Below are 25,304 nucleotides of genomic sequence, written 5' to 3' on the forward strand. Positions count from 1 at the left end.
AAGAAAAGACATGTTCGTTGATGTTTCTGATACAGTATACAGGCTCACAGCTATTAGCATATCTATACCACGTAAAGATCCAACCAAACAAAAAAGTTTTGTAGACCAAAACTGTCAATGAATGAGTGAATAAAGAACATGTGGTACATTCACACAATGGAATATTATTTGTTTCTTTTTTATTTTTAAGCAATTTTATTTTACATACAAATTCTAGTTCTATCCCATCCTCTCGCTTTCCCCACTCCACCCGCATCCAATCCTCAGAGAAGATGAGGCCTCCAGTGGGGAACCATCTAAGTCTGTCACACCATTTGGGTCAGGACCAAGGCCTTCCACCCTGCATCTAGGCTGAACAATGTATTACTCCCTAGGGAATGGGCTCCTAAAAACCAGTTCCTGCACTGTGGATAATTACTGGTTCCACTGCCAAAAGTCCCATAAACTAACCAAGGGCCCCACTGTTACCCACATTTAGGGGCCTAGTTCCCCAAATGTTAGTCTGAAGTGAGTGATATCCCTTTCAGCTGTTTTTGTGGATTCCCCCAATTTGGTCTTCACCCCTCTTCTCATATTATAAGTCCTCTCTCTCTAAAACTGGATTTCAGGTTTTCATTCCAGGACTTAATTGTAGATCTCTCCATCTGCTTTCATCAGTTACTAGATGAAGGCTCTATGATGACAGGGTAGACATCAATATGAGTATAGGCAAAGGGTATTTAAGGTAACATTTCCATTATTGTGCATATTCTTAGTTGGGGGTTATCCTTGTTAATTCCTGGGTATTTCCCTAGTGCCACGTTTCTCATAACCCCACAATGACTCTCTCTATTGTAATATTCCTTTCCTTACTCTCCCTCTCTGTCCTTCCCCCAACTAGACCTTCCTGATCTCTCATGTTCTTCTTCCCTTCCATTTTCTCCTCCCCACTCTCTTACAACCCCTTCCTCCATGCTTCCAAATTTATGCACGAGATATTTTCTATTTCCTCTTCTGGAGAGGGGTTTCATCTAGATTTCTCCTAGGGTACTCCTTGCTTCCTATCTTCTCTGGGGTTGTGGATTGTAGGATAGTAATCCTTTGCTTTATGGCTAACATCCACTTATGAATGAATACATATCATGTTTGTCTTTCTGTATCTGGGTTACCTTACTCAAGATGGCTCCTTCTATTTCCATACATTTGCCTGAAATTTTCAAGATGTCATTTATTTTACCACTGAGTAGTACTCCATTGTGTATATCTAACACATTTTCTTTATCCATTCTTCAGCTGAGGTTCACTTGGTTGCTTCCAGGTTCTTGTTATTACAAATAATGCTGCTGTGAAAATAGTTGAACAAATTACCTTTTTCTATGAGTGTGCATCCTTCATCTATATGCCCAAGAGTGGTATCTGTAGCACCAGTGCTGCAATAATTCTCATAGATTCTGGAGGGGAGCATGAGATTTTAAATAAAGACAAGACAGTGGGTCATTCATGCAAGGAAAATGCCATTTATTAAAAAGGAGAGATACTTTATATACCAGTGAGCAGACATCCTGGAAAACTATGAATGTCAGAAGTTCTTGTTCCCAGGCTCCTCTGGAAATACATTGATTATAAGAAAATTGATTGGGATGTGAGGCAAAATGAAAGGCTGAAATATGCCAGACTGTCCCTTTTACTAGGTGACTTTGCTATGTCTATACCCTGTAAGTTACTATCTAATTCTTGCAGGGGCTAAGCCTTGGGCTGATGATTGAGGGAAAAGACAGATGTATCTTTTTACTCATATCAAGGAGTCCCTGAAAGGTTCATCCATCAATAATCAGGGTACTCAGGGGTCTGGACTCCAAAGTGGACACCCAGCATGCCATAGGTCCCATAATAGTGATTGTTTTGCCAGATTCCACCATAATTTTGATCTCTCCTTCAGTGTCTTCATCAGTCACTCCAGGAATGACCCTAATCCCCTGAAGTAGAATGCTACTCCTTCCTAAAAGTCAATCCAATTTTGACCAGTGGTAAAGGGCTTTTGACTCCAATGCTCAACATTTCGAGTCCCTTCTGAAGTACCAATATTGCTTTAATGGAGGAGCAGAGGTCCAGTCCTGTGCTTGCTGGGGTACCTTTGTCACAGTCCTGGATACAAAGTGCTTCTTCGGAGTTAGGACCTGAATAGGTCAGGGAAGTAATATATCCAGTGCTCTGTACACATGGAATCAGGAGCCCAGAGCAGACCCGATTACCATTTCCCAGAGATGACATAGAGTTACCCAGTACATCAGTCTTTGAATATCAATTATTTTCCCAATGATGTCCTTTTTTTACAGTGGGAACAAAGACATGGCCCTGGGGGGAGGGTGTGAAACATAGTCCTTAGCAGGACAATTTTTTAAAGTGGCTCATTTGCTCCCATCTAAAACATGTCTTAAGACAGAAACCCCCACTGGACTTTCTATTTCACTGCATAGCAGAAGCAATAACTTGTCCCATAATGTGGTGTCTGTTCGTATTTCTATAAGTGCAAATACAATCATTGAGGCTTCCTGTAAAACCTCCATGCAGTGCTTGTTGGTGTTTTCAATACCTAATTATTTCCTATAGGTATGGCATTATCAGCATCCCCAAATATACACCCTGAAAGTTTTAGTAGCCAATCCACAAACTCAGATTAGGGTTCAGATGGTCCCTGTAGGACCATAGAAATTTGATCTACTGCAGTATTATTAGGTAAGGCTTTTCATGCAAGGTCAGTACCCACTGAGATCTGCTTATATATAGCTGGGCCTTAAATAATTTGCTGGCCTAGAGCTGCATAGGCTCCCATACCAGTAAGCATTTCTAAATTCCTACCAGGGAAATGGGCAGCCATATTTTGCTACACTGTTTGGTTACATAGTTCTTGGTATTCACCCCTCCAAATCAAATAATCTCTCTCTGACATTGTAGCAAGACAAAATTGCTGCCAATCATTGGGGGTGCAATTCAAGGCTGAAAAGGATTCAAAAACAGCCAGAGTGAAAGGTGAATGAGGCCCATATGCTGTATCTGCCATCTTCAGTTGCTTTATATCCTCAAAGTTAAGATGGGAATGTTCTCTCTGTTTCTGGCCTTGGGGATTAACTGTGTGTATGACTGGGAACATCACTCTGCTCCTCTGCTGTTCAGGATGGCCTTCTAGAGAGAGCTAGAATGTTCAGTATTACAGGCAGGGGCACAAGGCTAAAGGGAACATTTTTTAAGTTTATGCTTTAATTTGAGGACAACATTCTTGAGTTGAAGTTCTTCACATTCCTGTGTCATCTCCCAAAGGGGGGATAGAAAACTTACAGGAAGAAGCATCAGAAGCTTGAAGTGACCTAACATACTCTTGGTCCTGAGAATCCTCAAAGGCAGCTCTGACTTCCTCAACCTACTCTTTCATGCCTGTATAATCACTAAGAAGCACATCCTTGATGAGATGCCACAGAGAAAAGGTAACAATTGGGATGGGATTTGGCCCTTCTTTTTGTAATGTCCTTTGTTGGTCTCCCTTCACCTGCTCGCAGTTGAGGATATTAAGATCACCAGAGAACAAAAACCTAGAGCTGATCTCATGTATAGTTTTTAAGAAGCCTTTTGCTGTCTTATGTTTGATACTTGTGCCTTGCTTTTTAAACAAGTCTAACAGCTGGTCCCCTGTAAGAGGGTAGGAACTTGTGGCATCCATGTTCAATGCACCCACTGCTTACCTTAATGAGAATTTTGGCCATCCTTCAGCATTTACCCTTCTTTTCTGATTTCATTGGGACCTCTAATTGTAGTGCCAGCAATACTACACTTCTCAAAGATTTGGGCAAGTAGCCTAAGGATTTAAAAAAGACAAGACAGTAGGTCATTCATGCAAGGAGAATGGCATTTATTAAAAAGGAGAGAAGTCTTATATACCAGTGAACAGGCATGCTGGAAAACTATCAATGTCAGAAGTTCAGGTTTCAATGCCCCTCTGGCAATAAGGGTGGGCAGATAGCAGGAACTTGCATTCAGGCCTTAGCAGAATGGGGAAAAAGAAGCATTTGCTAGATAAGCTCCTAGTTACAAGCTGGTCAGCAGGTGTCTATGGGGGAAGGGCCCAACAAGTATTCCTGTGTCTTGAGGTCGATTACCAATTTTCTGAGAAACTGCCACCATACAGTTTTCTTTTTTTAAATTTTTCTATTTTTTTAATTTATTTATTTTTCAGTTTAAATTTAGATTAGAAACAAGGTTGATTCACAAGTCAGTCGCAGGTCCCTCTCCTTTCCCTCCCCTCCTCCTGTGCCCTCCCCCCAACCTCCCCATTATCCGCTCATTTCCCCAGGGAGGGTGAGGCCCTCCATGGAGGTGTCCATAGTCTGTCATTTCATATAGGGCAGGGCCTAGACCCTTCCCCAAGAGTTCAGGGTGAGAGTGCACCACACATTGTTGGATGGGAGCCCAAATCCGTGTGTATACTCAGGATGGGTACTGATCTGCTGCCCAAGGCTCAATAGATTACCTAGGCCTCCTCACTGACACTCACATTCAGGGGGTCTTGATCAGTCCCATGCTGGATTTCCAGGCTGATCCCTGGGATTCAAGAGTTAACCTTTGTCAGGTCACCTGTTTCTGGGGGTTAAACCAGCCCAGTCTTAATCCCTTTGGTCATCAGTCCTCCCTCTCTGTTACTGGCTTTCTTGAGTTCAGCTCAGTGTTTAGCCATGGGAGTCTGCCTCTTCTTCAATCAGCCACTAAATGAAGGTTCTGTTTCCCAGACTCTCTGGTCATGGGATTGTAAGCTGACACTCCCCAGATCTATGTCTAAAATCCATATATGAGAGAGTTCATGCCAAGTTTCTCTTTTTGTGACTGGGTTACCTCACTCAGGATGGTTTCTTCTAGTGTCATCCATTTGCCTGCGAATCTCAGGCTTCCATTGTTTTTTTTCTGCTGAATAGTAATCCATTGTGTAAATGTACCATATTTTCTCTATCCACTCTTTGGTTGAGGGACATCTAATTGCTTCCAAGTTCTGGCTATTACAAATAATGCTGCTATAAACATAGTGGAACAGACATCTTTGTAGTATGAATGGGTATCTTTTGGATATATGCCTAAGAGTGAAGTTGTTGGGTCTTGTGGTAGGTTTATTCCCATTTTTCTGAGGAATCTCCATACTGATTTCCAAAGTGGCTGAACCAGTTGGCACTCCCACCAGCAATGGAGGAGTGTCCCCCTTTCACCACATCCTCTCCAGCATAAATTGTCATTGGTGTTTTTGATTTTAGCCATTCTGACAGGAGTGAGGTTGTATCTCAGAGTTGTTTTGATTTGCATTTCCTGGATGGTAAGGATGTTGAGCACTTTCTAAAGTGCCTCTCAACCATTTTAGACTCCTCTATTGCGAATTCTCTTCTTAGTTCTGTAGCCCACTTTTTAATTGGATCCTTTGATGTTTTGGAGACTTGCTTCTTGAGTTCTTTGTAAATTTTGGAGATCAGCCCTCTGTCAGATGTGGGGTTAGTGAATATCTTTTCCCATTCTGTGGGCTGCCTTTTTGTCTTGCTGACTGTGTCTTTTGCCTTACAGAAGCTTACCAGTTTCAGAAAGTCCCATTTATTAATTGTTGATCTCACTCTCTTTGCTACTGGTGTTATGCTCTGGAAGCCGTCTTCTGTACCAATTCATTCAAGGCTACCACCCACTTTCTCTTCTAAGAGGTTCAGTGTGGCTGGATATATGTTAAGGTCTTTGATCAATTTGGACTTAATTTTTGTGCAAGGCAATAAACATGGATCTATCTGCAGTCTTCTATGTGCCAATATCCAGTTATGTCAGCATCATTTGTTAAAGATGCTTTTTTCCATTGTATAATTTTAGCTTCTTTGTCAAAAACCAGATGTTCATAGGTTTGTGGATTAATCTCAGGTTTTCAACCCTATTCCATTGGTGTACCCATTTTTTGTGCCAATACCAAGCTATTTTTATAGCAGGACTAATACATATATAAATTCACCAAAACAAAAGCAGCATGTACAGGACAGGGCTTTCACCGATTTGAGCCTGATGTATCCCAAACTCAAATGAGAAGTGGAACCAAGCCATATCCCAAATCCAGAAGTTGTTTCCCACTGATGACCACTCACAAATGAAAAAATGAGTTTTCTCCATTTGAACCTCACTGGTTATATACCACTCCTAAAGCTAGGCCCCATGATCAACAGTAAATGACTACCATAAAGTGATGCCATTGGCATTTATGTACTTCTTTTTTTTTTTGGTCTCATTATGCTTTCCTTAGGAGTCCTTTGCGTATATATTTCAGCTTATAGTTTTGTGTTCTTATGGGATATATTTTGTGTGCTAAGGTGTGTATCTCTCTGTCTATATGCATTTCTTGTGCTTTTACCTCAGCTCTTTCTAATATGTTTGTCTTTGTTCTTGTTCTGTACTACTCTGATCTGTTTTTATTTTATCTAATTTTCTTCTATTATCTTTCTTCTCCTCCTTAACATTTTATGACTGTTCATATCCTAATAAGAGAGAGAGAAAAAAATAGTTGTTTATATTTGTGGGTGGAGAAGTAGGGAGAATCTTGGAGTTATTGAGTGATGGAAGAACATCACCAAAATGTACTGTATTAAAATATATTCAAAATTACAGTTTGCATTATATACAACTAGATATAACATTACCTGCATTGCATAGAGATAATTTTCATTTCAGATGGCCTTTCATTTCCACATTCAAGTAAGGAATCTTTGAAATTCTTTGACCTTTTCTGGGACTCCTTTCATGCTTGGTAGCCATTCTGCAGCTAAGACTTATACATGCATAAGTATTCATACTATATATAATGCTTAAGGAGTGACCTAAGAATTAACCTACTAAATAATATTGCATTAAAGATCGTATGTTTTCCTCAGACAACTATCAAAAGAAACAGAAATATTTGGCAAAATTCTGCCAACAAAGCTGACATATCTTTTAATTTTTTGCTATTTAGTAAATGCCAACATTGTGGAAAAACACAAATGTGTTCATCGATGGCTCTGAAATAGTCTCCTCTCAGTGTCTGGCAGAGTTCATCAGAATTCTCATGAAAAAAGAACTACATGCTATGGAGTACAAAAGATTAGTCCTGGACATCAGTGATCTATTTTGACAAGAACCATGAAGACCTTTTTTCCCAGAACATTTTAGAATAGAAAATGGCCATTTAAGACCATTGCAATTTTTAATGCTAGGTACTTTTAGCAAAAGTTATTTGAGAAGAAAATGCCTTATTCACATATAGTTCCATTATTTTTTTGCATTTTCTGTGATTTTTAGCTAAAGATATTTTTACCCCTAGATTCAAGACTTGCTGAGAGCAGTAAATTAATGCTGGGGAAAAAACTGAATATTATTCCAACCATTCTTCTTCTACTATTTTTTTTGGTTTTATGAGGCAGGGTTTCTCTGTATTGTTTTGGAGGCTGTCGGTCAAGCCTGGCCTCGAACTCACAGAGATCTGCCTGCCTCTGCCTCCCGAGTGCTGGGATTAAAGGAGTGTGCCACCACCGCCTGGCTTCTTCTACTATTTTTTAAATCACTTTAGGAAAAATTATAATTGCACAATTGACAGCTTGCAGACTTAGTGATGTCAATGTTTTTTGTCATCAATAGATATTCTCAAAGAGATCTCAAAAGAGAAGTCCCTTTTGTTGCCTTTTGTCATTCTTTGAGACAGGTGTACATAATCCTTTAATTTCCACCATGTGCAGATGATACTTTAAATCCCTCTAAATGAGTTTATTCTATTAAAACTTTATGCAAATTAATTTGTTAGTCTGCTAAGCTTGTGTGTGTGTTTACCCATTTTTCTACCCTCATTGATTATCACCAGTACAGCAAAAGATGTATTTACAAAAGAGCTGTTTGTTGGATGCCTATTACTTGTAACTATGATTCCAGGGTATTGCAATAAAAATTAGATCTCTGTTCTATATGTTACAATTTAGTGGGAAGATATGGAAAGTAGATATAAAAATATAAATAATTGACCTATATGATTGAAATGTAAACATCACACAAATAAAAATATATAAGTAGATAAAAAGAGGATCATACTTTAAATGAAGAGTTTGGTTAGGCATTCAGATAACAGATGAGTATAAAGTTGAAAACAATGAGAAAGCCAACCATACTAAAAGACATTCTTAGAAGACCAACCATCGTGTTAGTAATTAAGCAAATCTATTCTTAAATATGCCTTAAAGAGTAGGAAGGAACTGTGGCTATGGAAAACTGAAGCAGTTGGGAACCAAAAGAGTTGACAAATCAGGTTGGCACATGGCTTCATATACCATGTTAAGTATTCTGGCTCTGCTCCATTCAAAAAGCATGCTGGTGGTTATGATTTACCTACCATAAGCCTTCTGTGTTTAATGTTTGTTTCCATCATGTGGCCCTGTTGTGGGGAGTTCTGAAAACTTTGGAAAGCAGTCCTATTTATTAGTGGTAGACCACTGCATATAAGATTAGGCTTCTTCTACCCAAGATTCTTCCTGTATTCTTCCTTTGTTTGTTTCCTGTGGCCATGAAGAAATTCTTCCAACATATGCTTTCACTTCCCTGATATTCTGCCTTAGAATGAGTTCAGAAATACATTGTCAAAAGACCATGGGTTGTACCCATGAAACTATGAGCCTCAGCATATAACTCTTTGCATAATATGCTCCTGTTAAGTATTTAGTCATAGGACAGTAAATCATAACTGTTAAACTATTGTAAGGTTTCTAAAAGATACCCAAAGAACTATCACAACTGCATTTGAATGAGGTATAAATTATGCATTCAGATGCATTTCTTTAATACAGTTTGATTTTGCAATAATAAGGGCCAAATCTCAATTAGGCCCAGCAAGCAGATACCCATCTTTACAAGTTGCATCATCTAAATGTTCAAACACAAAAGTGCATGACTTTTAGTACATGATGAGCTAAAAATAATAAAGACACTCTTTTCTTTCTAATGCAATAAACACACAACCACTGTGTAGTATATATGTAGGTAAGAGTGCATGTGTGGAGTTCAGAGGATAGCTTTCAAGAATTCTTTCTCCCACTATGTGACTCAAGGAATTGGTTTCAGGTCGGTGCCCTTAACAGAAGCTTCATCTTGCTTGTCTTCAGTTTCCCCCATTTCAAGATCATTATTTATTTTATGACAATTGCCTTAAAGATATATTTAAAATGTTTGAGGAAAGAGTTCAGTTGGTAGAGTACTTGCAACATAAACAAGCCACTGAGTTAAGGTCCCAGCAACCAGAGAAAAGCCTAGAATGGGGTGTATATCTAAAGAACTGGGGAGGGAGAAATGACTGGATTCTTAGAGCTCATTAGGCAGGGGGTCTACTAAAATTAAAGAGCTCCATTAGGTGAAGGATTTTGTCTCAAAATCTAAGTTGGCAAATGTTTGAGGAAGACACCCAACACTTGCATGCACATATGCACACAAAGAAATACACACATACCACACAGAGAGACATACACAATATATCTATATCTATTTATAAATAGTTTGGTAAGTTAAATGTGTATTTGCTTTAAAATTTTACTATCACAAACACCCACAGATGAACACTGAAATGAACCCCTGGAACCCAGTGACAGAGAGAGAGGAGTGAAGAGCAAATGGGCTAAGAATGGGCTGGAGAAACCAGCAGAAACTGCTAAGCTGAACAAGGGGAGCTCTTGGACCACAGACTGACAGCTGGGAGGCCAGCATGGAACTGATCCAGATCCCCTGAGTGTGAGAGTCAGTGAGGAGGCCTGAGCAACCTATGGGGCCTTGGGCAGTAGATCATCATTTATCCCTACCATGCGAATGGACTTCGTGTGTCCATAACACAAAGAGGGATTCTCTTTCGGCCTGGACTCTTGGGGAGTATCTGGACCCTGCCCTGAGCAAAATGACAGACTCTGGATATCCCTTATGTGGAAGTAACTGGGGATAGTGTGGGAGGCTGGGGGGGATGCTAGGGAGGTACGGGAAGAGGGAAGGGAGAGGGAGCTGGGATTGACATGTGAAGCAAACTCTTTTGTAAAAAAATGTAATAAAAATTAATAAATAAAAAATTACTATCACTAACGATTACCTCCAAACTGGATTTTTAATTCAAACAGATAGCAAAGGTAAAATAATTCACCTTAGAATAAACAACAGAATTGTTTATTCTGAAGTAAATGGGAGGCACTACAATATAGAACCAGCTTTCAGTTTATATTCATTGACATATCCCATCGTAGAACAGTTTGCCTAAACTTCTATAGTAACAGTAAAAAATTAAGCCACAACATAATACCTTTGGCAGTCATGGTAGTGGGACATTAAATGGCTTTGCTAAAGCAAAGTAAGAAATTTCAATAAGTTTCAGATGTTATCTTGTAGCATATTAATTCTTCTTTCAATTTTTTTCAAATCAGGATTGAAAAAATTGCTTCCAATATTTCAGGATATCATTACAGTTTGTCATCAGTTCTCTTGCAACATATTTATCTTGAGGGCTTGAGAAGGCTACTACCACACTAACAGAATCTGTTGTATCACTGACACAGATATTTTGAATTTGAAGATATCATATTCAAAAAGATCATAAGAGCTTGGGATATGATTATTTCTTTGCAAAGATTAATTAAAGCTGCAATATACTCATCTGCTACAGCAGAGGAATACATGTGCTGAAAATTACAAAAAGAAAGTAAATGCAGATGCCGCCTTATAAACTATAATTTTAAATTAAAATAAATTCATTATTTCACTTTTTACTATATTCTTGAGAATTTTGTATTTGTGTACATTGTTATATGACCATATCTATCCCCTCCCACTCTACCCTATCCACCAAAATGTTATCCATCTCATCTTCTTCCCTACATCATTATCCAATTATTTAGTGACCATTTGCGCATGAGTGTGGGGTAATTCACTAGAGCATTGGAAACCCATCATTGTCCCCTCCTGTAAAATCCCCCTCCAAGTCACTTCTCAGTAAAGGGTTTGGAGTTTAATTCTTCCAACTTGGCTGGAACTTTGACTGATCTGATCTAGTGATCTAGTGTAGGTTTTGTGTAGTTTATGACAGTGTTGTCTTGACTCCATCATTTCCCAACAATTTTCTTCATTCCTCTGATTTTGCATTCTTAAATCTTCCTCCTCTCCCTCCATGTTCTCCAGGACTTGGTTGGTGGGAATTATGGTGTTAACACTCAAATTAGGGCTAGTAATGCATATATACATAAAATGATGATGATTCATTTGATTTCATAAATTTGGGGCAAAATAACACAACAGTGTTCACAGGACTAAAGCCCTGTTAACATGCTATTGATTAGTATACAACACAGAAGGTAGGATTAATCAGCAATGGTAGTTGTGGTTCTCAGTAAAGCAGAAGGAGCCATAATTATATCTATTAATCTCTTTTGGAATGAATGACGGGTTGGTAAACCATGTGACACTGCCTAGTAACCGTGTACAGATACTTGCTACAGATGACAGAACTGGTCATTCCTGAATATGGCATAGAGATCTCAGAGCTGATATCAGCAAAGCCCCAATGGTTCTGGCTTGAAGACCAAATTTGCCTAGGAAAAATTCTTGGTGGCAGAGCAACTTCCTTCAGTGCAGAGAAAAACATCCATGTGTCTGAATAGAGCAAAGTGCTTGAAATTTTCTTTGAACAGTGTTTGAAATCATGCAAACTGGAATGGCAAATAAGGTGAAATGATTCTCCATACATAGAAAAATCAGCAGAATCTTTTAAACACACAAATTGTGAAACAACTCAGTCAGGGATCTTTCAGAGCCTCATGCCACATTATTGCTCTCGGCTCCACAGATGCTTATTGGATTCCTGCCACAATTCTCTAAAAAACAGTGGAGCAGAGTGTGGACCATGGTGTCTCTTTGATACATCTATTTAACAAAAATATTGAGGTTCTTGCATTCTTTCCATGTCAATGGTAAGAAACAGAAAAATAGCATGGTGGAAAAACAATCTGTAACTTCATTCCCAACTACAGTATTCTTTTTAAATTGAGGTTACAGTACAATTATACCACTTTCCTTCCTTAAAATCTTTCCATGAACCTATCATCCTTATGGCCAATTCTCATGAATTGTTTTTACACACACCTAAGTACTATCTATCTGTCGATATATTCCTACACAGATAAGTAGAATCTGTTCTATATGTTCTATCTGTGAAAAATACTTGTATGAAAGTTTATTGGGTCAAGCATTTGAGGTTGATAATCAGTTGGTGTGCTCTTCTCTAGGAAAGACCATTTTTCTTGCTCTCAGCATTCCTTAGTTTACTTTGGTTTCCTGTTAGTGTGACATCTCTATAAGCCTTCCACCTCAAAAGTTAACATATTCACTGATATTGTCCTTATTCAACTACCTTAGGAAGCTACGATGTTTAGAATTCATGGGTGTGACTTATCTAATATTTTCAGGAGACAAACTCTCACTGGAAAACTCCTGCTCCTCTGGATATTATAGTTTCTCTGTGCCTTCTTCCATAATGTCCCCTGAGATTTAGGAGGAAGAGTTGCAGTGTAGATCTGTCCCTTGAGTCTGGCCTCCACAATCCATTTTTAATTCTTTGTGCTTTTCTGTAAGAGTATTTGCCAGTTGCAAAGAGAAGTTTCCTTTTTGAGTTGTGGGTATTACACTTACCTTTGTGTATGAGGACAAATATTTAGAATGTAGAAGAGATCAGGCAGGTTTAGTAAATTGATAGTTGTAGGTTCGCTTGCACTGTAAACTGTGATTTGGAAATTAATGAGTATTTGGCTAGCTTTGCATTAGCAGGAACAATTTCTTTGTTGTTTAGTGGGTCTTAAACATATTTGAGAGCTCTTGGCTACAGTCTATGTATGCATACCACTATCATACCTGAGTTACAGTACACTGTTGGTTGTTATTGTCAGGAATGTTTGTTATTTTCCTCATTTAGAAGATTATATGTTGTTTTCTTGAACCATGAAAGCTAGTCCTCAGAGAGGGGCATTCAATTCAGTTCCAGTTCTATTGTCTTTGGAACCTTTATATAAACATATTTAATTTTTATTAATATATTTGTACAATTTGTCATAAGAATGATGTGAGTATACATCAAAAGTAGGGAAAGAATCACTTCATGAAAAACAAACATTGTTATCAAATTAGACTGGCAATAACAAACATAGTGAGTAACAAACTTTGCCTAGGATGTGAGTAAATGTGTCCTGTTTGAAGGAACAGAAAATAGGGTAGCACTGTAGGAAAAATGATAGTTCTTCATAAATTTACATGTCAGCAATCAAATCATAGTTATTCACAATGATATCTAAAATTTGAAAACACCTTTATTGTCCATAGTCAGAAGAATGTGTAAAGTACTATAGCTCATCCATATACCATAGTAGCTGTCATAAAAGAATCACCATGAAGAAATTTTCAGGGGCCTTTAACCAGGTAAATGTATCTGCTGCATCAACAAAAACACGGCATGTTTCCTTTTATGCGAAAGGCTCACTGTCAGTAAATTCATGAGACATTAAATGGAACACTGGATGCCCCGCAATTGTGTAGTAGAGAAATGGGGGGATTATTGTTTATTGAGCACAGGATTTCAGTCTTGGAGGAAATTTTCTGGGTTTCAGTTATTGTGATGATTAGGAAACAATGGGTATGCTTAATTTTAAAAGCCATGTTAGAGAGAATGCCGTTTTTTTTCAAAATATAGATAAGGGTGTGCCTTATAGGGTTTATTTATTTTCTTAGAGTGAAAATTTGAACCAATGAAATGAAATAAAAGTTCATTGGTAGGGGTTGTCAATATTATTCAGGCATCATTTCTCCCATAATAATGTGAATGTTCAACATGATTCCAGCCAAAATTCCACGATAGTTTTCAGAAACACTGGAAAACGGATTCTAAAGTCAATGAGAGAAACAAAAGCACTGCACTCACTACTGAAGAGAAAAGATGCTCCCTGTGGTGGTCAAGACAGATGGCCCCTGGATCAGGAGAGTTCAGGAACTAGCCGTGACCCTCACAAGCTGCATATTGTGAGAGAGTGGGACCTGTACAACACCTGGGCAGCACACTGGAGCTGTTGGTAGTGGAGCAGGTGATCCAGCCTTAGGGGCATTAGAGCCGGGGAGCTTACCCTGACTCTCCCACACCCCACCCGCCTTGTGGTGGCATGGGTGAGAGAAAGATGCTCTCCCACTCTTGCTCCTTGCTACCTGTGTCAGGTTAGATAGCTGGCCCTGGGGTCACAGGAGTGGAAGTATTAGTCCTGCTCCTCCCCCAGCTACAGCACAATGGAGAGCAGACCCTGCACCCCGCAACGCTGCACACTAGAGCTAAACTTGTAAGTGGAGCAGGTGAGCCATCTCTGAGAGCATGAGAGCAGGAGAGCTGATGGCCCCTCCCAAACGGCTATCTGGATAGAGGGTGCTGCAACTCTCCTGGGCAAGGGAGTGGAGTTAGCCCTGTCTGTCTAAGTGTTGCTGGGAGAAGCAGTGCTGGAGAGCTTGCCTAGGTGGTAACAATGGGGGAAATCTGTGAGGCCAACCTACCCAGCTACCACCCAGTAACCACTTAATCAGTGAACTGTGGGATCATGAGAAACAGATAATCCTACAGTACCCAAACTCTACAACACAGTAAACAACACAATATCTAAAAGGGGCCCCAGGGAAAGCCCATAGAAGAGGGCAGAGGCCTTGAGCCAGGCAAATTACTCACGGCAATGAACACTTTCATGTGAAGATGAACGGAATAAACCGTGAACTGTGTAATTTAATGGACAGGCTGCAGTTTCTACCATGAGATTATATTCCAATTTTTCTTAATTCCTTTGATTGTTATGCTTTATTTTGTATTGTTGGTTACTTTTCTTTGCTGTTTGGGTTTTCTTTAGACTTTTGTTTGCAGGGAGGGCTTGCAAGAGCAAAGGACTGGCAGCCAGGTAGTATTGGAATGCATGATGTAAAGTCCTCAAAGAATCAATAAATGTTTTTTATTTAAATTTAAATTAGAAACAAGGTTGCTTCACATATCAATTCCAGGTCCCTCTACCTTTCCTTACCCTCCTCCCACGCCCTACCAACAACCTCCTCAATATACCCTCATTTCCCCAGGGAGGGTGAGGCCCTCCATGGGGTTGTCCATAGTCTGTTATTTCATCAAGGGCAGAGGCTAGACCCTTCCCTAGGAGTCCAGGGTGAGAGTGCATCTCTCATTGTTGGATGGGCTCCCAAAGTTCATTTGTATGCCCGGGAAAAATACTGATCTACTACCCAAGGCCCAATAGATTACCTAGGCCTTTTCACTGACACCCATGTTCAGGGGGTCTTGATAAGTCCCATGCTGGAATCCCAGCCATCAGTCTAGGATTCAAGAGCTAATATTTGTCAGGTCAGCTGTTTGGGGGGGTTAAACCAGCCCACTCTTAAACCCTTTGCTATTCAGTCCTCCCTCTCTGTCACTGGATTCCTTGAGTTCAACTCAGTGTTTAGCTGTGGGAGACTGCCTATGCTTCCATCAGCCACTAAATGAAGGTTCTGTTTCCCAGACTCTCTGGTCATGGGATTGTTGACTGGCACTCCCTAGATCTATGTCTAAAATCCATATATGAGAGAGCACATGCCATGTTTCTCTTTTTGTGACTGAGTTATCTCACTCAGGATGGTTTCTTCTAGTGCTATCCATTTGCCTGCAAATTTCAGAATTCCATTGTTTTTTTCTGCTGAATAGTACTCCGTTGTGTAAATGTACCACATTTCCTCTATCCACTCTATGGTTGAGGGGCATCTAGGTTGCTTCCAAGTTCTGGCTATTACATATAATGCTGCTGTGAATGTAGTGGAACAGACATCCTTGTTGTATGAATGGGCATCTTTTGGATATATGCCTAAGAGTGGAGTTGCTAGCACTTGTGGTAGGTTTATTCCCATTTTTCTGAGGAATCTCCATACTGATTTGCCAAGTGGCTATGCAAGTTGACACTCCCACCAGCAGTGGAGGAGTGTACCCCTCTCTCCACATCCCCTCCAGCATAAATTGTCATAGGAGTTTTTGATTTTAGCCATTCTGACAGGAGTAAGATAGTGTCTCAAAGTTGTTTTGATTTGCATTTTCAGGATGGTAAGGATGTTGAGCATCTTCTCAAGTGCCTCTCAGACATTTTAGACTACTCTATTGAGAATTCTCTATTTAGTTCTTTAGCCAACTTTAGTATTATTATTATTGTATTTTATTATATTAATTTTAAATAGCTTTCTTCACATGTCAATCCTAGTTCCCTCTCCCTTTCCTCCTCCCACACTCACCCACTATCCCCGCAGCTTCCTACCCTATTGCCACTTCCTTCCACATAGAGTATATCTAGAGTCTGTCATTTCATTCAGGGCAGAATTCAGGCACTCCCCTAAGAGTTCAGGCTGAGAGAGCATATCTTTTTGTGTCATGGACACATGATATCTGTATGCCAGTGATAAACAATGATCCACTGCCCAGGGCCCCATAGGTTGCCCAGGCCTCCTCACTGACTCTCACATTCAGAGCGTCTGGATCAGTCCCATGCTGGCCTCCCAGCTATCTGTCTGGGGTCCAAGAGCGCTCCCCTGTTCAGATCAGCTGTCTCTGTTGGTTTTGCCAGCCCATTCTTTGGCAATTTGCTCATCACTCCTCTCTCTGTCACGGGATTCCATGGGTTCAGTTCAGTGTTTGACTGTGGGTGTTTGACTCTGCTTGCATCAGTCACAGGATGAAGGTTCCAGGATGGTTATAGACATCAAGTTCATTATCAGGAAAGGGAATTCAAGATGGACTCTCCACTATTGCTTAGCTTGCCAGTTGGTGTCCTCCCTTTAGTTCACTACAGGTCTCACTGGTGCCAGATCTGTCTTCTAACCTATGATTCCCTCTTCCCCCTATTCTACCCCCCAGTCAACCTTCCTGTTCCCCGATGACCTATTCTCTATTTGTCTTCTCCTGCTCTCTTCTTCCCAGCTCCCACTCACCCAACACCTGGCCATGTTTTCAATATATTCAGAAGATTTTCCCTCATTCCTCTTCTCTGGGGTACCATGCATATCTCTTAGATTATTTCCTGTTTCTCAGACTCTCTGTCAGTGAAAATACAGACTGGCGCTATCCTGATCCATGTCTAAAATACATATATGAGTGAGTACATACCATGTTTTTCTTTTTGTGACTGGGTTACCTCGTGCATGATGGTTTCTTCTAGTGCCATCCATTTACCTGCAAATTTCAAGATTCCATTGTTTTTTTCTGCTGAATTATACTCCATTGTGTCAATGTACCACATTTTCTCTATCCACTCTTCAGTTGAGGGGCATCTAGATTGCTTCCAGGTTCTGGCGATTACATATAATGCTGCTATGAACATTGTGGAGCAGATGTCCTTGTATGAATTTGCATCTTTTGGATATATGCCTAAAAGTGGAATTGCTGGGTCTTGTGGTAGATTGATTCCTATTTTCCTATTTTCCTGAGGAAACTCCATACTGATTTCCAAAGTGGCTGTACAAGTTTACACCCCCACCAGCAGTGGAGGAGTGATCCCCTCTCTCCACAGCCTCTCAAGCATAATTGTCTTCGGTGTTTTTGATTTTAGCCATTCTGACAGGAGTAAGATGGTATCTCAAAGTTGTTTTGATTTGCATTTCCCTGATGGCTAAAGATGTTGAGCACTTTCTTAAGTGTCTCTTGGCCATTTTAGCCTCCTCTTTTGAGAATTCTCTAATTAGTTCTGTACCCCAACTTTTAGTTGGATCATTTGGTGTTTTGGAGACTTTCTTCTTGTGTTCTTTGTAAATTTTGGAGATCAGACCTCTGTCAGATGTGGGGTTAGTGAATATATCTCCTATTCTGTGGACTACCTTTTTGTCTTGCTGACTGTGTCCTTTGCCTTACAGAAGCTTCTTAGTTTCAGGAGGTCCCATTTGTTAAATGTCGATCTCAGTGTCTGTGCCACTGGTGTTATGTTCAGGAAGTGATCTCCTGTATCAAGTCTTTGAAGAGTATCTCCCACTTTCTCTTCTAAGAGTTTCAATGTGGTTGGATTTATGTTGAGATCTTTGATCCGTTTGGACTTCAGTTTTGCACAAGGTGATAGACATGGATCTATATGCAGTCTTCTGCATGCCAACACCTAATTATGCCAGCACAATTTGTTGAAGATGCTTTCTATTTTCTAGTTTTACCTTCTTTGTAAAAAATAAAGTGTTCATAGGTGTGGGGCTTAAAATCAGGGTTTTCAATGTGGTTCCTTTGGTCTACCCGTATATTTTTGTGTCAATACCAAGCTGTTTTCAGGATTATAGCTCTATAATAGAGCTAAAGTCAGGTATGGTGATGCCTCCTGAAGTTCCTTTAATGTATAGGGTTGTTGTGGCTATCCTCAGTCTTTTTTTCCATATATAGTTGATTATTGTTCTTTCAAGGACTGTGAAGAATTGTGCTGGAATTTTAATAGCGATTGCCTTGAATCTGTAGACTGCTTTTGGCAAGATTGACATTTTTATTATGTTGATCCTACAAATCCAAGAGCATGGGAGATCTTTTCATTTTCTGGTATCCTCTTTGATTTCTTTCTTTAAAGACTCAAAGTTCTTGATATACAGGTGTTTCACTTTCTTGGTTAACATTTTCCCCACATATTTGATGATGTTTATGGCAATTGTAAACGGTGATGTTTCTCTTATTTCTTTCTCAGCCAATTCATCATCTGTACATAATAGGGCCACTGATTTTTTTTTGAGTTAACCTTGTATCCTGCCACTTTTGTGAAGGCATTTATGGGATCTAGAAGTTCCTTTGCAGAGTTTTTCAGGTCACTTACGTAAACTATCATATCATCTGCAAATAGTGAAATCTTGACTTCTTCTTTTCCTATTTTTATCCCCTTGATCTCCTTTTGTTGTCTTATTGCTCTAGCTAGAACTTCAAGTACAATATTGAAGAGATATGGAGAGAGTGGACAGCCTTGTCTTGTTCCTGATTTTAGAGGAATTGCATTGAGTTTCTCTCCATTTAGTTTGATGTTGGTTGTTGGTTTACTGGATATTGCTTTTATTATGTTCAGGTATGTTATTGTTATCCCTGATCTCTCTAAGACCTTTATCATGAAGGGGTGCTGGATTTTGTCAAAGGCTTTTTCAGCATCTAGTGAGAGATCATGTGGTTTTTCCTTTGAAGTTTGTTTATATGGTAGATTATATTTATAGATTTTTCTAATGTTGAAACTTCCCTGCATTCCCGGGATAAAGCCTACTTGATCATGATGGATGATTTTTCTTATGTGTTCTTGAATCCGGTTTGCTAGTATTTCATTGAGTATTTTTGCATCGATGTTCACGAGAAAAGCTGGTCTTTAGTTCTCTTTCTCAGTTGTGTCTGTGTGTGACTTGGGTATCAAGGTAATTGTAGCCTTGTAAAAAGAATTTGGCAGTGAGCCTCCTGCTTCTATTGTGTGGAATACTTTGAGGAGTATTGGAATTAGATCTTGTTTGAAAGTCTGGTAGAATTCTACACTGAATCCGTCTATGCCTGTTTTTTTTTTTTTTTTGGTTGGGAGATTTTGATGACTCCTTTTGTTTCATTAAGGGTTATAGGTCTGTTTAGATTGTTTATCTGTTCTTGATTTAGTTTTGGCAAGTGATATCTATTCAGGACATTGTCCATTTCCTTTAAATTTTTGAATTTTTGTCCAGTTCATATTTTCAAGGTATGCCCTGATGATTCTCTGGATTTCCTCAGTGTTATGTCCCCCTTTTCATTTCTGATTTTGTTAACTAGCATGCTCGCTCTCTGTCTTTTGGTTAGTTTGGACAGAGGTTTGTCTATTTTGCTGATTTTCTCAAAGAACAAACTCTTTGTTTCATTGAATCTTCTCAATGTTTCCCTGGTTTGTACTTGATTAATTTCAGCCTTCAATTTGATTATTTCCTGGCATCTGCTCCTCCTTAGTGAGTTTGCTTCTTTTTGTTCTAGAGCATTCAGCTGTGCTATTAATTCTCTAGTGTGACTGACTGTCCTCCAGTTTCTTCATGTGGGCATTTAGTGCTATAAACTTTCCGCTCAGCACTGCTTTCAGAGTGTCCCATAAGTTTAGGTATGTTGTGTCTTCATTCTCATTGAATTCCAGGAAATCTTTGATTTCTTTTTTATTTCTTCCTTTACCCAGGGATGGTTCAATTGTGCTTGCATTGAGATGTGTTTCTTGCATGCAGCAGAATGATGGGTTCTGTCTTCGTATCTATTCTGCTAGTCTGTGTCTTTTTATATGCAAGTTGACACTGTTGAAATTGAGGGATATTAATGACCATTGATTGATGATATTCTTTGTGCTTGATTTATTGGTAGTGGAGTTATTGTGTGTAGGTTCCCCTCCCTTTTTCTTTTGGTGTTTGGTAAAGTGAGATTATCTATTGCCCGTGTCTTTGTGAGTGTAGTGATCTTCATTGGGTCTAGGTTTTCCTTCCAGCACTTTCTGTAGAGCTGGATTCATGAATACATATTGTTTAAATCTGGCTTTGTCATGGAATATTTTGTTTTCTCCATCTATGGTAATTGAAAGCTTTGCTGGATACAGTAGTCTGGGCTGGCATGTTTGTTCCCTTAGCGTTTGTAGGACATCTGTCCAGGATCTTCTGGATTTTATACTTTCCATTGAGAAGACAGATGTAATTCAGATAGGTCTGCTTTTATATATTACTTGGGTTTTTCTGTAGCCCACTTTTTAATTGGATTCTTTGATATTTTGGAGACTTGCTTCTTGCATTCTTTGTAAATTTTGGATATCATCCCTCTGACAGATGTGGGGTTAGTGAATATCTTTTCCCATTCTGTGGGCTGCCTTTTTGTCTTGCTGACTGTTTCCTTTTCCTTACAGAAGCTTCTCAGTTTCATGAGGTCCCATTTATTAATTGTTGACCTCACTGTCTGTGCTACTGGTATTATGTTCAGGAAGTTGTCTCCTGTACCAATTTGTTCAAGGGTACCACCCACTTTCTCTTTAAGAGATTCAGTGTGGCTGGATTTATGTTGAGATCTTTGAACCATTTGGACTTAATTTTTTGCATCTCGATAGATATGAATCTATTTTTAAATTGCATGTTTATACTATTTTACTAGCTCAGAAATCTGTTCATGCTTTGGTATCTGCATAGACTCTTTAGAAAGTTAAAATAAACTTAATACTGTGCAGATCATACTGTGGTCCTTTCCATAGCTTGGGATACTATTTACCAAATCTTTCTCATTATTACCAACTGATGGAGAACACTGAGTCCATATTAACTGTTGGTCTGAGCTTGTGTTAATGATCAAAGTGGACAACAGAATCCTAATTTTGGATGTAAGTTAAGCCAGTCACACTGTGACTTGCTGTTTATCATGAAAAAACTTATTTCTATCTAAGACCGAAAGGGTGTTTTTAGTTTAATGATGTATTGGTGTGATCTGTGTCATTAACTTTTCTGTATTCTATTGATTGCACAAAATCCCATCATCTGACTTTCCATGAAGGGAAAGATTACATAGTACAATTACATATTTATACAGTCAGTACTAAACACAAAATATCACAGGCTGAAATAAATCAATTAAGAACACTGAATGAAAATGTATTATTTTTAGCTTAAAATTACTCATGCCTGGAAGCTGCCCATGAATTATAGCTTAAAATTCAGACTAACCTCTGCATAAAGTACACCCTGGAAACTCAGACAGGTTTTAGATCCATAGTTTTTCTTTATCTTAAGCAGACCCTTTCAGATCTGAGTGAAGAAGTCTTCATTGTAATTCACCCTTCATTAATGAAATATTAAATATAGTTCAGAGACACATTGGGTGCTTGCAAATGTCTAGACCATTCTGATAACTTGATTCTCTCTTTCAATTCAAGTCCTATAACTGGAAGAAATAAATTCTCAAATTCAAAAAGTAGTTGCTTCTGAATTCTTGAAAATCTTTCCCAAACCTCCACCATTTTTATCTTGTTATTACTCAATTATTATACTAAACATGGATTGTAAAATGAGTTAGACAATTTAGATAATTCTTCTACCATGAAGAACTTGTAGTTCAGAAGACAATTCACTTCTATGGTATTTTTCTGAAAGGATTTGATACAAAAGGTTTAGTTGGAATGAATATTCATGGATTTATGAACAAGGGAAACAGACAATGACTAAATTAAAGACGTCTTCAATAAGAACAGGTTACTTTAGGTAGAGTAGATCTAGTGATTTAAAATTTGTATCTCTCCTATGCTTTGGAGGATGATTGATGAAAACTACCTTGTACCAAGTTCACATACAGCACTATAGAATTAGGAAGATGCCCTATCAGATGATACTGATATGAGGTAGTATGTCACCTCATTCTTGTTCTCAGTATGACCCACTAACTGCTAAGGATATACTCATAACCTCCATGAGACACCAATCACATGAACTTCCTTCAGTATTACCCATATGTATAATCATGTTATTTTACACTGGAGCATTCATTTTATCCAATCAATTTTAAACCATGACTTGTCTTTCAAGAATCTGATTCTGTTCATGAGGAAGTGAATCTTACATAGATTTTTGACCCTGGAAACATTTTCTGTACAGTGGTGTTATCTTGCTTGTACAAATAAAGGTAATGCAGTTCTTAATTGGACTAAATAATAAAAATCCAGAATCAGATATGATAAAAAATGCTGAGAAATCAGAGAGGAGAAGGAACAAGCCACAGCCACACCTTACCTCCTTAACATCTCAACAGACAAGAGAGTGGGTTCCTGTTTCTCCCTACTTATATCCTCTTTCCACCCAGGTATTTCATTTCCAGTCTGCACAGACCTCCAGACCTCTATTGAAGGCAGGATTTAAATGAGTCCACCAGAACCAACATAAACAATAATTAGGTATTTATTAGAGAAGCACTTAAGCAAACAATAGTAAATAATAGCCATGGTCTCCCTGCTCCAGAAGATGCAGTCTCTGCACTTCCTATGTTCTCTGTGTAACCCAAGACAGAAAGCCAGCCCTTCTTTCCTTTACAAGTGATCACATTTGAACTCCTGAAGCCACTCCCATAGTGTATGGATACCAGGCCAACTTCAATGGCAAAGCAAGATGCTACTACACTCTGTGATTATCTAGTGGCAAAGTCCAGTCTCTGATCTTCAGACAAAATTTTTTTTGCATACTGAAAAATAAACAAAAACTAAAACTTGTTAAAAATGTTTGCATCTTTTGGGTTGAGGCAATAAACACAGCCATTTCTTTTTATGATCTAATAATCTCAGTTGATATTCATATCTTCTCATAACATCAGTATAATTGCAAAGGCAAAGTGGGAAGGTAAATTTGTATCAGTCTTTAGATTTAAATGATATATAAAGCAAAGAAACAAGAAAAAGGCAGCAAAAAATGAATGAACTCTAATGTTTCTATTTTATTTCAGTCAGGGGAATTTTCCTTCATGAGATACCTGTAACATTTCTCTGTGAATCCTGATGATGAAAATAGCATGGGAGGCAGGTCAGTATTTTTTACACGATCCAAACTGAATGACTGTCTTTGTCCTTTCTGAAATTCCAATTCTGTAGCTGATTATGTTTTTAAAATATAGTGATGCAAGTAAAAGCATTAGAAATGGAAAATCTCAGTGCTTGTTACTTGATTCACAGATGTGAAATTATGTTTCAGCAATTCAGTAAAATATTCCAGATGTTTTTCTCTAAATTCCCTTCATTTTGTAACTGCAGATTACTGAAAAAATTCTACAAATGTTTAATTCTGCAGATTCCATAGTAAATATGAAATGGTTGATAAGCTTGGTGACACAGTTACAAACATGTATCAAATGAGTTTATGAAGGTCTTTACTTTGTTTCTTGGTGTAGATCTGCAAACAAAATGTTTACAGTCCTGTATTCTAGAAAGTAATTAATATCGCTTGATGAGATTATTCTTTAAAAATGCAGATTTAATTTAAGGCTAAGAGTAGATCACAGTAGGAAATGTTTTATTACAGACTGAGATAAATGATGTCTAAAATTTTATTTCTATAAAATTGTTATTGACAAAGTTTAAGGAGGAAGTTGGTAAGTTTAAGATAACATTTTTCCCCTGTGGTAAAAACTAACAAGTTTTAATATGAGGTCAATATTTAACTATAAGATTATTATTTTCCTCTTTTTTATTTAAACTAGAAACAAGTTTTTTTTTCACATGACAATCTCACCTCCCTGTCCCTCCCATCCTCAACCCCGCCCCCCAACCAGGGCACCAGCACCCCACCCAATCCTGCTTCCATTCCACATGTAGGGTGAGGCACTCCAGAATCTGTCATTTCATTCAGGGCAGGGCCAAGGCCTTCCCGCAAGAGTCGAGGTTGAGACAGAATCTTCATTGTACAATGGGCTCCCAAAGTCCATTTGGATGCCAGGTATAGATACTAATCTACTACCCAAAGTCCCATAGATTGCCTAGGCCTCCACATTGACACCCACATTAAGGGGAGCTCAATTAGTCCCATGCTGGACTCCCAGCCATTAGGCCTGGGGTCTCGAGCTCCCCCTTGTTCAGGTCAGCTGGGTTAAACCAACCCAGTCTTGACTCTTTTGGTTATCAAATCTCCCTCTCTTTCACTGGATTCCAGGAGTTTAGTTCAGTGTTTAGCTGTGGTTTTCTGCCTCTGCATCCATCCATCACTGGATGAAGTTTTTGTTTCCCTTACACTCCGGTAGTGGAATTGTATGCTGGCACTCCTCTGCTCCATGTCTAAAATCCATATATGATTGAGTGCCTACCATGTTTGTCATTTTGTGATTGGGTTACCTCACTCAGGATGGTTTCTTCCAGTTCCATCCTTTTTGTCTTGTTGACTGTGTTCTTTGCCTTACAGAAGCTTCTCAGTTTCAGGAGGTCCTATTTATTATTAATTATTATTATTTATTGTCAATCTCAGTTTCTGTGCTACTGGTGTTATATTCAGAAAGCAGTCTCCTGTACCATTTCATTCAAGGGTACCTCCCACTTTCTCTTCTAAGAGGTTCAGTGTGGCTGGATTAATGTTCAGGTCTTTGATCCACTCATACTTAAGTTTTGTGCGTGGTGATAGACTTGAATCTCTCTGCTGTCTTCTACATGCTAGCATCCATTTATGCCAACACCATTTGTTGAAGGTGTTCATATGAGTATGCGTTAACATAGAGGTGTTCAATTTGATTCCATTGGCCTACATATATTTGT

General features: G+C 38.8%; 1 protein-coding gene across 1 annotated transcript in view; it reads right to left on the bottom strand.

The window, feature by feature from the left end:
• LOC121140732 (igE-binding protein-like) overlaps positions 1 to 3,737 on the bottom strand; it is a 6,332-nt gene extending 2,595 nt beyond the window's left edge. The window contains exon 1 of the mRNA XM_040746623.1: positions 3,717 to 3,737. Coding sequence (XP_040602557.1) covers positions 3,717 to 3,737 — 21 coding nt within the window. The remainder of the gene's footprint in view (positions 1 to 3,716) is intronic.
• Between the last annotated feature and the right edge of the window lie 21,567 nt (positions 3,738 to 25,304).

The sequence above is a fragment of the Mesocricetus auratus genome, unplaced genomic scaffold, assembly GCF_017639785.1.
Source record: "Mesocricetus auratus isolate SY011 unplaced genomic scaffold, BCM_Maur_2.0 Super-Scaffold_100006, whole genome shotgun sequence".
NCBI classification, from domain to species: Eukaryota; Metazoa; Chordata; class Mammalia; order Rodentia; family Cricetidae; genus Mesocricetus; species Mesocricetus auratus.